Source organism: Impatiens glandulifera, unplaced genomic scaffold (assembly GCF_907164915.1).
Source record: "Impatiens glandulifera unplaced genomic scaffold, dImpGla2.1, whole genome shotgun sequence".
In the NCBI taxonomy this organism is placed as follows: Eukaryota; Viridiplantae; Streptophyta; class Magnoliopsida; order Ericales; family Balsaminaceae; genus Impatiens; species Impatiens glandulifera.
This window is the reverse complement of record NW_025919670.1, coordinates 11925-26283: the sequence shown is the minus strand read 5'-3', so window position 1 is coordinate 26283 and position 14359 is coordinate 11925. Positions and strand designations below refer to the sequence as shown.

Sequence of the window (14359 nt, the reverse complement as noted above, 5' to 3'; positions counted from 1 at the left end):
AAAATTAATATTACACAAGATAAATATTAAAAAGTTTATTGACATTCTCATATGGATCCAGTTCAGACCCAAAAAGTATTTTCAAATAAGTGTATTGGAGAATTCAGTTGAAGTATAATTGAGAGTTCATATAAATGAAGAACCAAAACCTAGAGAGTAACCCACCAATCCATTTTGCAAACAGATTGGAGCTCAAAGTTCAAATCAAAGCAAACTTAAAAACCATTAGTAAGTAAAGTTTGAATTTAAACTCACATCAATGGGAGCAGCAGAAAGATAAGACATGATCAGTTCCATAAGGAAAACGTCTTTATAGTTAGGAATGGATTTAGCCAAACAAGCAATGCAAATTAGAGTTTTTATAGTTACTGACTGGATTTTGTTCAATGAGCACAAGTGTTAGATTACTCTTCCACGGGACAGACCCGGATTTGATTCTGGCTGGTGCACATTTGAAGAACTGTGACATATCCTATATGGCTTACATGGGTCTTCCATGACATCTGATTTATAAGATGACATTTTAGTTCTTCCCTTTTTTAATGTTGATAGTAAGTGTCAAATGGAACATTGTTTAGAATGAGATATGTGATATAATTCTTTTGGGTTTCAAATGAATGAGATATTGGATAGGTAAAAGATATGTTAAAATGTTGATAGTAAATGTGTAGGTTTCAAATGAAAGATGATTAGATTGCAAGAGTTTATTTGAATAACTTTGTACATGTTTGTTGTCTTGCTAACAAGTAATTATGTTATTACAGACAAATAATTCGAAATTATTCTTGTTTTTCAAAAAATAATTACAATGAAACAATGCTCTCAAGTGATAAATGATTTAAAATTAGAACTAAAGATACACTATTTGTGTGACAAAATGATTTATACCACATAAGAAAAAGAAGTATAAATTATGTCAACAATCATTCCATCATCATATGAATTAACAGATGAAGACTCATCCTTCTTCTCCTCCTTTAATCTTTAATGCTTCCATTTCTCTTTGACATTAGATGACCTGCAACTGCAAGAAATGAGTTGGATTAATACTCACCAAGTGCCCATTTTAAAAAAAGTTGATTTTTTTTAACTAGGGTTTTCGTCGAGAAACCTCACCTCCAACTTTAATCTAAGTATTATTTGGAGATTATTTTGAGGTTGCTGAAAAACATTATCTCGTTAAAATGTTTTATATACCTATGTCATTTCTCAACGCATTTTTTTAGACAAATACTGTTTTTCCTCTGAAGAACAGGCAGATCATTATTATTTTTGTCAATGTCGAATCATGATCAACTAAAACATAAATAAAGCAATGGGTCGAGCTCTTCTTAGGTGTCGAAATCTAAGAGTAAATACTATAAACAAATAGGTCTGTGGGCTGACTATGTATCCTCAAGAAGGAATCAGGTCCCAAGATACAAGAAATTCAATCAGTCATGCTACCACAAGATTTAGAGAAAATCCCATATTAGACAACTAAAGTGTAAAAATGCATCTAAATTAGATAACTAAATCATGAAAAGCCTCATCTACATGTTCATCTATACAAAACCAGATTCTGGAGCAGGTAAGGAGTAAAATTAGTGGAAATCAATTAATTCTATTTCCAATCATACTCAATTTATAGAAAATGCTCTATACCTCATAATTTCGAAATAGGCATGTTGTTGAAAGTAACACGAGAAAGACAGCTCAACTTCCCCGAGTTTTTTCCGAGAAGTCTCACCTCCAACTTTAGTTTAAGTATTATTTTGAGATTGTTGAAAAACATTATCTTGTTAAAATGTTCTATACATCTGTGTCATTTCTTAACACAATTTTTAGACAGACTGTTTTTCCTCTTAGCAACAGGCAAATGATTATTATTTTTGTCAATGTCGAATCATGATCAACTAGGAAATAAATAAAGTATTTGGGTCGAGCTCTTCTTAGGTGTCGAAATCTACTGGTCTTCTTAGGTGTCCAAATCTACCAGTAAATACTGTAAACAAATAGGCTTACCCGATCAATCTATTTCCAATAATACTCATTATAGAAAATGTTCTATACCTCACAACTTGGCGAGAGGCATGTTGTAGAATGTAGCACGAGAAAGACAACTCAACTTTCCCGAGTTCTTGAGTTTGAACTCGACTAGAATCACTGTTAAGTTTCTTCCACTCTTCACTACAGAAGCTTCCACGATCAAATCAGACTAATTTAGAACCAAAGAAGATCAAATCAGCCATGACAAAGTGCTAAAAACAAATAGTAATTATAGGGAGTGTAGTATGTGATTCTAAAGTATTTCAGCCAAGTATAATTGAGAGTTCATAGTGATGAAGAACAAAAACCTAGAGACTAACCCACCAATCCATTTTGCAAACAGATTTGAGATTCGAGATTCGAGATTCAAGAAATCAAAGCAGATTTGAAAACCATGTAATAAGTAATTGAAAACTCACATCAATGGGAGCAGCAGAGAGATAAGAGATGCTCAATTCCCCAAGGAAAACATCTTTATCATCATCATCTCCCAAAACAGTTCTAGCACAATCGGTTGCCATCGTCTCTGCCACAGATGCAAATGAACCACCGTGCAAACCGCCATACTTATTCTGGAAGAGAAAACCCAAAGAACCAAAATCAAAATCAAAATCAAAATAAAAGAATCAAAATAGACGATGGAATTGATTCATACAGCTAGACAGGCTTTGACGGAGAGAGAAGACGAGATTCGGCCGCGTTCGATGCGATTGATTTTGATTATACTACGAAAGAAGTCGGAACAGAATCCTTTGGAATCGAACTCCGGTGGAATTTTCTCTGTAACTCCGACGTTCCCCAGGAAGCCGGCGAGATATGAGAGGGAATCTTTAGTCAACGATGGCTTCTCCATTCTTCCTCAATGTGGTTTTCACTTTTCGGGCATTCAATCGTCTCGTTGGGAAAGATTTAGCCCAATAATCAATGGGAATTAGGTATCTTAAAGTTCTTCTATCAAAAAGAGGTTTAGTATTGTATTTTCCAAGGTTTTAAAATACGCAGTCAGAGTCTGCGAGACGGTTGAATGAGCGGTCCGATTTTTAACTTAAATACAGTTTACCTTTCGAACCGGTCAAAATTCAGTTCGACCGAAAATCCAAGCCGAAAATTTATAGTTCAAAAGGTTATCCATTATTGAGTGACTATTCTAATGGATCTGTGAGGAGACCTCGGTTCTAATCTCTGATCGCTCTAATCTTTGATCGTTCCACATTAAGAAGATTGGATTTGTTTATAGTTCGTCTATGTTCAAGGTTAGTCCTCTCACCTCTGTATTCTTCCCCATCCTCGACGAACAATATATTGTTTAGCGCAGACTCAACTTCCAGGGTTGTTTGTTATGTGAAATTCACTTGATATGCTCTCTAATCATATTGAAAAGAATCTGTGCCACGATATTGTGACTCTAATATTCACAATAATAAGAATTTTATTACCGATATTGCTGAGTTGGACTAGGGCTGAAATAGAAGTGGTTATATCTTTTAGGAGCTATTTTACAATTTGTTAGTCTATAAATAATGTTAGAATTGTCAAGGAGAGAGTATTGTATTTTTGATATTCTAATTTTTATATTTTCTGTATCTAATTACCAGAGCCGTCGCTCCTGGTAACCCTAACCCTAAACTCCCAATTTTTATTCAATCTGTTCTTTTATCAATCTATTCTTCTATTCAATATGTTCTTTTATTCAATCTGTTCTTTTATCAATCTATTCTTCTATTCAATATGTTCTTCTACTCACTTTGTTATTCTCTTTTCTCCTCTAAGAAACTGTTATTGTGTAACTTATATCGTGATTGATAGGGTGATCACGACAAGTGGTATTAGAGCTTACGATTCTCGGACTTCCGCTGAGAGTGGTGAATTCACGTAACAAAAGTAATGAAGAGATAATCCAGAATCTGACTGAACGCATCGAGACGATGAAATCACAAATGAATGATAAGTTTCAGTTACTGCAACTAGAGAATCTCAAAATTAATCAGAATATCAAAGCAAGGCAGATTGAAATTGCTCGTCACTTGAAGATTATGCAGAAAGATAGCGCTGAGAAGTATGAATCTATAATAAGATTGCTGGAATCCAAGAATTTGAACACAAATAATAAATCAACCGAAGACAAAAGAGGAGATTCAAATACACCTCCACTACAGCCGAGATCTGAACATAAAACAACTCTTTATGAGAGATGGTATTTACAGAAGGCCAGACAAACAGACGGTCAGACAAAATTTTGGAACAACTGAGACTCCTATTAGTAATCAGAATCAAACTACAGGTCCTAATTCGATACGGACTTCGGGAGGTATGTCAATTAAGCAATCATAGATGGATTTAGACAAATTTGATGGTTCAAACCCTAAGGGATGGATCAGAAGAGTCAATAAATTTTTCGATCACTTCACCATGCCTAAAGAAGAAAAGGTAAGCTACGTGTCTTGTTTTCTTTCTGGTGAGGCTGATGTGTGATTCTATGATTATCTGATAGATCATCCATTACAAAATTGGGACGAATTCTCTGAAGAAGTGTTATTCGTATTTCAAGAAGAGGGACACCAAGATGTGATAATAGAATTTAATCAGTTGAGACAGACAGGAACTTTGAAAGACTATATCTATCAATGGAGAGAGTTAAGGGCATTAATTGCAACTAAATGCCTTCCACATAACGACGAATACTATGTGAAGAGTTTCATGGGAGACTTACGACCTGAATTGAAATAGGTTTTAAAAATGGTAGGACCTGTGAAATTAGATCGGGCAATAAAGCTAGTTAAGGTGAAGGACGAGTTCCTCGAACCTCTTGGTAAGGAAAATAAATTGTTCACCAAATTGCCAACTCAAACCTCAAATGTAATACAACCAAAACCTTCATGGAGTAATAGCCATAAAGGTACGTTTATACCAATTATTAACGAAAATACTACTGTAATACCAGCTAGAGATCTCATGTTTGCAGAAATGAGAGAAAAACGTGCTAAATGTATTTGTTTCAAATGTGATGGGAAATATTCCAAAGATCATGTTTGCCCCAATCGTCATTAGCTATTCAATATTAAAGCAATGGAAGACGAGATAGACGACTAGTTTAAAGCTAAAGAGGAGTCCAAAGTCGAATATATCTATGATGACGAAAATGACTGTCTTAAGGCTAAAGAGGAGGCCAAAGTCAAAAGGGTTAACGATGGGGGTTCGATTTTAATGCACGCTCTTAATGGGAGTTTTAATAATGCTACACTCAAGATTATTGGGCAGCTCAAAAAAAGGAAAATCACTATATTAATCGATAGTGGTAGTACGCATTCGTTTATTGATGAGGGTACTACATCTCAGTTGGGTTGTGTTCTAAAGGAAACAATGCCTATGGGGGTGACTATTGTAGGCGGAGGCAGAATATTTAGTCGATTCTTATGCACGAATTTGGCTTGGAAAATGTAGAGTCATGATTTTCTACTAGACTTTCGAACGATCAAGTTGGGAGGTTGTGATATGGTCTTGGGAGTTGATTGGATGACTAAATATGAACCAGTGAGCCTTGATTTCGAGAAGAGAGTTATGAAAGCTAGGTCATCCAGCGAGAAAATTCGACTATCTGGTGATAAGGAGGGTAGTTCCTTTTATTTAATGACAGAGAACGACATAGCTCGTAATGTGAAGAAGGGTTACGATTGTTTTGGAGGTCAACTATTTTTTATGAATGCTGAGCCTACAACTCTGTTATCAGCCTAATTTCCTGAATTCTGTAAGTAGTTTCCAATGCAGAAGCCACGTTCGAAAAGGGCAAGGAAGTTCTTAAGGGGAAAGGGATGTTGTGACTCTAATATTCACAACAATGAGGATTCTATTACCGATATTTCTGAGTTGGACTATGGTTGAAATATAAGTAGTTATATCTTTTAGGGGCTATTTTAAAATTTGTTAGTCTACAAATAAGGTTAGAATTGTCTAAGGAGAGGGTATTGTATTTTTGATATTCTAATTTCTATATTTTCTATTTCTAATTACCATAGTCGTCACTCCTGGTAACCATAACCCTAAACTCTCAATTTCTATTCAATCTATTCTTTTATCAATCTATTTTTCTATTCAATCAGTTTTTTTATCAATCTATTCTTCTATTCAATCTGTTCTTCTACTCACTCTGTTCTTCTCTTTTCTCCTCTAAGAAACTATTATTACGGAACTTATATCGTGATTGATAGAGTGATCACGACATACGATTGGATCGAAGTTCTGGCTTCCGTTTTTCTGTAGCGTTATGAGATTCAATGGAAGGAGTGAGAGAGATAAAGAGAGTTGAAGAAGAAGATAGAAGGCCTTGTCTAGTCTAGATTGTTCTAGTCAAACAAAGTTAAAACTTAACCATGGTTAGATTAAGAACAGAGGTCTCATTAATGGTTATTTATTATTTTTTAATAATAATTTTTATTTATTAATTTGATCTTATATAAAACTAAATTTCGGTCCAACCACTGGTTCAACCGGTTGGACCGAAATTCGCCTAAAAAAACGGGTTGACAACCGGAATGTTTTTCAAAACTTTGGTATTTTCTATTTATTTTCTAGACATGTTTCAGAGTTTTTTTTCTTATTTTTTAAAGACATTTTATATGCTTAAGATTCAATTCTTTCGCGTTTTATTACTAAGTTATTTTTATTTTATTTTTTTTATGAATTTATTTTTGTTTGTATATTTGTTTTTCGTTTTGTTCTACATTTTAAAATTATTTATATTTTTCGTTGCTATGTATTTCACAAAATTTGTGTGGTTTGTAAGGTAAATTTTTGCTTTCTTCAACTTCTGCCACTAAAATTTATTGCAAGTTAACCGACTACTAAAAATGTTAGTTTTAGTGTTTAAAATATGTGAAAAAATTACTTTTGCATGTGTATTATAAAGTCTATTTTGGCAAGTATAATGTCTTAAATAACTTAGTACATTTGTTTTCAATTTTTCTGTTGCAGATTTGATTTCGATCAAGAATCTCTTAAAATATTAGGCAAGAGGTCAACGATTGCAAATTCAAGATGAAAGACTCCTAAATAAAAAAACAATTGAAGATTTGTGTACCATTCTATGAGATAATTATACACATGTATATTCATTCAACTTTACATTTGTGCTCTTAGTTAAGAAAAAATAACATTTATATAAATGTCTAGCTTTCAATTATAAATATATTTTAATAAAATATGCACTATAGTAGTGGAATCGGTTAGAATTATTCTAATTTAATGTGTGAGAAATTAAATTTGAATGCGGCGGAAGCGTACCTTAAATTTGATGAATCATGAATATTCTCTTTCTTAGACTTTGCATGAATTGAATGATTTCTTTAATCTCTTTCCTTAAACTTTTCTCATATGGAATGGTTCTTCCATTTGATGAGTACGTCAATAGATTTCTCTCCGTTGATGGGGACGCAAAGAAGAATTGGTCGTACTTCAAATGGAGACCATTACCGTTACATATAACTAACATTAAGTTAGTTATTATAGTTAAGTTATTTCTAATATAGCCCCTTCATAAAATTAAAAATGCCACTTAGGTATACTCACTTTATATTCATGACAAATACACCCATAAACCATAAACTTAATCACATTAGATCACATTATTTTGGCTCATATTAAATATGACATTTGCACAATTATTTATTATACTAGTGACTCTAAAAATTCCAACAATCTCCCACTGGGTAATGTATGTACAAAAATAAATGTATCAATCATAATGCGTCTGAAGTTTAATGTCAACTCAATCATATGTTGTATAAACAATTTTATAAATTAATTATATCAATATAGGACCAAAGAGCTCGTCGTTGTATTTAAGCACAACTAGACCCAACAATGATCAGATAAATCAATACAATTAATTGACAAATCATATATTGAATGTGAGGAATGAAAATTTTATGCAAGGTGATCTTTTCATGTCAATTTTCAACTGGTTCTACTTGACTTTAGTGAGATCATACTTTAAACATAATTATACAAAGTGTAATTACTGAATAATACTTAATTTCTGATCAGAATAAAAACTTTATAAATATCTATAAAATAATTAAACTAGAAGATGTCAAAATTACAAACTCCCACTGAAGTTAGAGATCGTTGATCTCAACGACACTCATATGAGAAATATCCTCATGAAAGACATTAGATGATAAACCTATTGCCAAGAGGTTCATAACCATAGAGTTTGTACATATATATTTTATAGAAATCTATCCACTTTGTATCATTTCTTTCCTAAAATAAACTTGATGTCAAAATCACTTAATTTGATGCCTAGTAACATGTCATAAATTTCACTACAATAGTGGATGACGCCATAAATATTTGTTTGACACTTCTTCAAGAAACAACAAAACCAGCTAGCGAAAAATATTACCTGAAGTAGATTTCATTCTATTTTGGCATCCCGTAATATCAGAGTCAGAATACTCAATGATCTCAAGACTATCCGACTTTCTATATGTGAGCATTTAATTCTTGATTTTTTTCAAATATTTCATAACAATTGGGTTACTTAATGTCAAACAAAGTTTGTGACAAACAAAATGTCACCCATGTATAAAACCTTAAATAAATGTTTACTCCCACTAAACTTGTGATACACAAATAATAAATTAAATTCACCTCAAAACCAAAAGAGAGAATTGTTATTTTGTGAAACTTATGGTATCACTAACGAGACGCTTCTTTAAGTCTTTAATTTGCAAACCATATTAATTTGGTCTCTCGACACAAAGTTTTCTCATTTCACCAAATTATTTTTCAATGTCTCTATTGAAAAACCCTTAACATCTATTATGGTGAAGCTCCATATCAAAATATGCAACGAGTACTATAAATTGTCCTTAAAGAGTAATTCAATTAAACTGGATTGTCATAAAGACACTTGATTTTGAGGTTGTTGAGTTTGTACTTAATAAATTTAATCAATATTGTCTTGTTACTCTTGATTTTTGAACATTATCATCAATATCAATAAAATCCTTATCAATGTCAAATTAAATCTTCCACAATAGGAATTATTGATCTAAATCATTTTTAAAGACAAAATTATTTCTCCCCTCAAACTCAATATCCTCAAAAAAAATATTGTAGTCTCGTCTAAAAAAAATATCTTTAACTTGACATCATAAAAAAATTATAGCACTTAATTTTTTAGGATATTCAATAAATTAGTTGCTCACATTTATAAACTTAAGTAACAACTAAATTCAAATAATGATTTATCCCATCTCAAAATACTTAATGCAACATTAATATCAAGTCTTTGGACAATAATATTAATTCTAATAGTATTTTGGTGTAACGATCAAACATTAATAATAAGACATGTTAAATAATCAATCCATCTTTGGATAGATTAATTATTCACATAAATAAGACTTTATAATTATTACATATTTACCATCACAAGTATTAATGCAATTCCGTCAATTAATTATCAACATTTGGACAAATAATATAATCACATGAATTACACAATACTACCATTCAAAATTTTCTTGAATTAATTTCAACAAACATTGTCACTTTGATGATTATTTGTATCAATCAATACAATCCAAATAATGAACAATAATATCATTAATATGAATTTAAATGTTATATTATTATATAACCCAAATCAATAATATATGATTTTTCAAAGAAATATGTAATTTATTTAGTTATAAAAAAAATAAAATTATACGTAGGCCAAATCTTACTTCCTGAATTTGAAATTTGTAATATCTCATATTAATTAAATTAAATAATAAATCTTCAAGATTTATTTCACAAAATTTCAAATATTATTATGTTATGGCCTAAAATACTCAATTATTCCATATTATCAAAAATTAATATATCTATATATTCTAAAATCATGAAAAATAATTCAAATATTCATTTTAGGATATTAACCTAATTTAATTTGTGAGAAATTAAATCTGAATGCGGCGGGAGCGTACCTTAAATTTGATGAATCATGAATCTTCTATTTCTTATACTTTGCATGAATTGAATGATTTCTTTAATCTCTTTTCTTAAACTTTCCTTATATGGAATGATTCTTCCATTTGATGAGTACGTCAATAGATTTCTCTCTCTATTGATGGGGACGTAAAAGAGAATTGGTCGTACTTCAAATGGGGACCATTACCGTTACATATAACTAACATTAAGTTAGTTATTATAGTTAGGTTATTTCTAATTTACTCCCTTCATAAAATTAGAAATGCCACTTAGGTATCCTCACTTTATATATTCATGATAAATACACCCATAAGTCATAAACTTAATCACATTAGATCACATTATTTTGACTTATATTAAATATGACATTTGCACAATTATTTATTATACTAGTGACCTTAAAAATTCTAACAGAATCAACTATTAGTAGGATCTGCAATAAAAAATGGTTCTATTAATAAAAAGGTTCATGCAATTTTTGTTGTAAATTTTTTTACCAAAATGGAAAGAAGTTTTTTTTTTAATGTGTGTACTAAATTTTTGAATGACCAACTCCGAGGTACGTGAAGAAATGTGTGTTTATATAGAAATTAAATGTATGTTTTTAAAACAACATTAGCTGAGAAAGGGAAAGGGAAAGGGAAAGGAAAAGGGGAAATTATTTATTTATTTTTCGGCTTTCCGGGCTTCCAGGACGGCTCTACTTCGATTGATAAGTGGAGGTGAATGATGACTATTTGATTAGAACTCGAAGGCTCGTTCTACATTTTTCTTAATTTTATGAAAATTCAGTCAGAGATGTAACATAGCCAAAAGAAGTGTGGGAAAAAAATTACCCTTAATTTATATCAAAATAAACAACATTTTCAACTATGCATATATATAGAAATGCGGGAGGGCCTTTATTTCCACATGAGGGAGTCCTTGCTTAGCATCACGTGCGAGCCTAAGCGTAGCAGGCATCGAGACCCTAAACATTTTGTTCAAAACAAAACGTGAATAGAAACGACTGCCTTCTAAGTTCTAAGTATCTGATCAAGTTTTGGTCGTGTTTTCTTGCTCTTCAGTCTCATGCTTCTTTTTGTGAACCGACGTGCTTCTCTCAAGTACCAAAATGGCGCGCAACCATGCAGATGCTCCCTCTTAGTTGCAGATGCCCATGCTTTGATTCGAAAGCCCTAGCCAGTGATGCCAGGAAGAGAGGACTATTTTAATCCTCCTCCCTGAAGTCCAGTTTGAACCCGTCCCAGCAACGAACGAACACCTTCCTACTGCAAGCAAGTGAGGCTCTGCCCTTCCCTTAGAGGATCCACTTATCTCCTTCCAGGGGATTCGCTACCTAAGAGCTCAGTCTTTATACTCCCAGATGAGGGGATGACTAAAAAATAAAACCGGCCATATATAGAGAACCCTACTTTCAATCTCACGAATAATTCTTAAAGTCAACAAACACTACATTAATCAATGTCATTAGTATATAATCTATGTATCATAGATATTTTCTCTCTCCTACTATCTCTTTCTTAATTAAATTTTATTTTTCATTACTATATATATATCTTTACCATATATCATCTAAAAAATTATCTATATTAATATTAATTCAAGATATAAACAATTTTTTTTTTTTTATAAATGCACCTACTTTCATAATTTTTATATATATATATATATATATATAAACAATTTTTTTTTTTATAAATTCACCTACCTTCATAATTTTATATTTATTTGTTACCTTATATATATTATATTATTTTTTATCATTAATTTTATATAAATTTTATCATACATTTTTTCTCTGATCATATATATATATATATATATATATATATATATATATATATATATATATATATATATATATATATATATATATATATATATATATATATATATATAACATCTTCTTTATGATTATAAATTATTTTTATGTTAATATAAAAATTAACTAATTAGTAATAAATATTAAATACAAAATATATATACATACACAAAATAATAAAATTATTTCAATAATCATAAGTGTTCTAGCGGTTTAAGTGTTCACATTTCATGCTTAAAACCAGTATTCATATTCTGAAAGTGTGAGATCGAAATTAGTGGTTGGTTTCGCAAACATTTGAAAGTGTGGAGTCACGAGATAGAGGTTGGGTGATGTGAGGTCACGGGATGGAGGTCGGGTGGTGGGTGGTTTGTCGAGTATGAGGTTGAAATTAATGGTTGGTATAACAAACATTTGAAAGTGTGAGGTCACGAGATGGAGGTCGGATAGTGAATGATTTGTCGAGTGTGAGATCAGAATTAGTGGTTGGTTTGACGAACATTTAAAAGTGTGAGGTCATGAGATGAATGTCGGGTGGTGGGTGGTTTGTCGAGTGTGAGGTTTGAATTTATGGTTAGTTTGACGAGTATTTGAAAGTGTGAGGTCACAAGATGAATGTCAGGTGGTGGTTAGTGATTGTTTGACGTTGAATAAGAGGTCTATGATCAATTGAGATTGGGTCAATTGAGGGGTTAAGTGAGTGCCGAAAAAATAAAATATATTTTAATATTAAGTTTAAGATTAAACTTAATTTTTACCAACTAAAATTAATTTTAAATTAAATTAATATAAATAATATTAATTTTATTTAAAGTATTTATAGATAAATAATATTATATATATATTTTTATCCGTAAAAATAAACGGGATTCGTGTACTTCTATTAAGACTCTGTTTACTTGAACATCATTGAATGTTCATTGAATGAAAAGTTAAAAGTTTTTATTATTTTCATAAATCCAAGAGTAGACTATAAAATATTATGCCTCAATTTTGTAACTATATTAAAATCACAATTAAGTTTCTTCCTTTTCTCACTTTAGAAATTAGAAGCATCAAGTATCAAATATGCATGTTAGAATCAAAGTGTGTCAGATCACTCAATCGTTGACCCATTTGGAAACACTATGAATCTCATGTATATAAATCTAAATTTATATGAGAAACTATCAATAATTTTTTTTTCAAGTTCATAATTAGACAAGATCTTTGAAACAATTCTTAGACAATCACGAGATAAATATAAAAATAATTAAAATTTTATTGATATTCTCGTCTAGACGGGGATTCAGACCCATAGAGTATTTTCAAATAAGTATCTTGAGAAATATAATTGGGAGTAATAATCATGACGAACAGAAACCTAGAGACTAACCCACCACTCCATTTGCAAACAGATTATAACTCAAAGTTAAAAATAAAGAAGAATTGAAAATCAATAATACGTACAAGTTTAAATTAAACTCACATCAATCAATAAAGATAAGACCTGAGCTCGCAAAAAATGGATTTAGCCACACAAGCAATCAGAGTGAGAGGTTTTACAGTTTCATATTAGATTTTATCATCAAGCACAAGTGGTCTATGATGGAAATGCACCACAACGGTAAACAATAAATGCAGAATTTATCCTTCGTTTGACAACACTTTTTCAATCCGTTTAAACCTGTGAGGAAGCTAGCAAATATGTATGCATAAATTCAATCAACACAGCCCCTAAAACAGTGAGTAACACACCAAGCAAGCACACTCACAAACAACACATAATTTTAGCGTGGAAAACCCCTCAATGGGTAAAAATCACGGGACACCTAGTGCCGCTTAAAATCCACTATCACCAGCAAGAGAGCAATACAAAAAGTCTTCTCTAGACAATACTAGAGGCATACAAATTCATAATACCCTTGGAAACATGCACATCAAGGATATAGAAACAATCAAAGAACAAGAAAGAAAGAATATCACAAAAAATAACTGCTACTGTTCCGGAAACGAAACCCGACCTCCAGACCTCAGAATCCGATCTCCCCGTCCAGAATGTTGGCCCAGAAGTTGTGAAGCTTCTGTCCAAAAATTAGGACGATCCAACGGTGCAAACTCCGGAGATCATCAAAACACTAAGACTGCTGGAACTTGAAGTTTTTTCCTCTTTTCTTTCTTGATTTTCCTCTCTCTTTCTCTTGCTCTTATTTATTGTAAAAGAAGCTTTCTCCCCTTTTTATCTTGCTCCCAAATAAGTGAATTAAGTGGGGCCCAAGATGGGCCTATTTGCTGGGTTTTTCCTCATGGACTAAGAAAAACAAAAAACCCAACAAATCTCCCCCTTTTCCTGACTATGAGGAAGAGTTCGCCATCCCGGCGATCGAACAACACACCTTCAATTTTTCTCTTGCCAATGCCTTTGTTAACATATCGGAACCATTATCATCGGTGTGAACTTTATCATGTTCAAATAACTCATCTTCAAGAGATTCTCTAATCCAATGATATCGCACATCAATATGTTTCGTTCTTTTATGAAACAGGGAA

The 14359-nt window shown here is 31.7% G+C and overlaps 1 protein-coding gene across 1 annotated transcript; it reads right to left on the bottom strand.

Annotated features, from left to right (window-relative positions):
* Nucleotides 1-822: 822 nt before the first annotated feature.
* LOC124918337 (acyl-coenzyme A thioesterase 13-like) lies at nucleotides 823-2959 on the bottom strand. The gene is made up of 4 exons (XM_047458517.1): nucleotides 2684-2959; nucleotides 2448-2600; nucleotides 2053-2197; nucleotides 823-1024 (listed from the first exon to the last, which is right to left on the bottom strand). The coding sequence occupies exons 1-3, from the start codon at nucleotides 2879-2881 to the stop codon at nucleotides 2054-2056; spliced, it is 495 nt and encodes a 164-aa protein (XP_047314473.1). The 5' UTR covers nucleotides 2882-2959; the 3' UTR covers nucleotides 823-1024; nucleotide 2053.
* Nucleotides 2960-14359: the final 11400 nt, after the last annotated feature.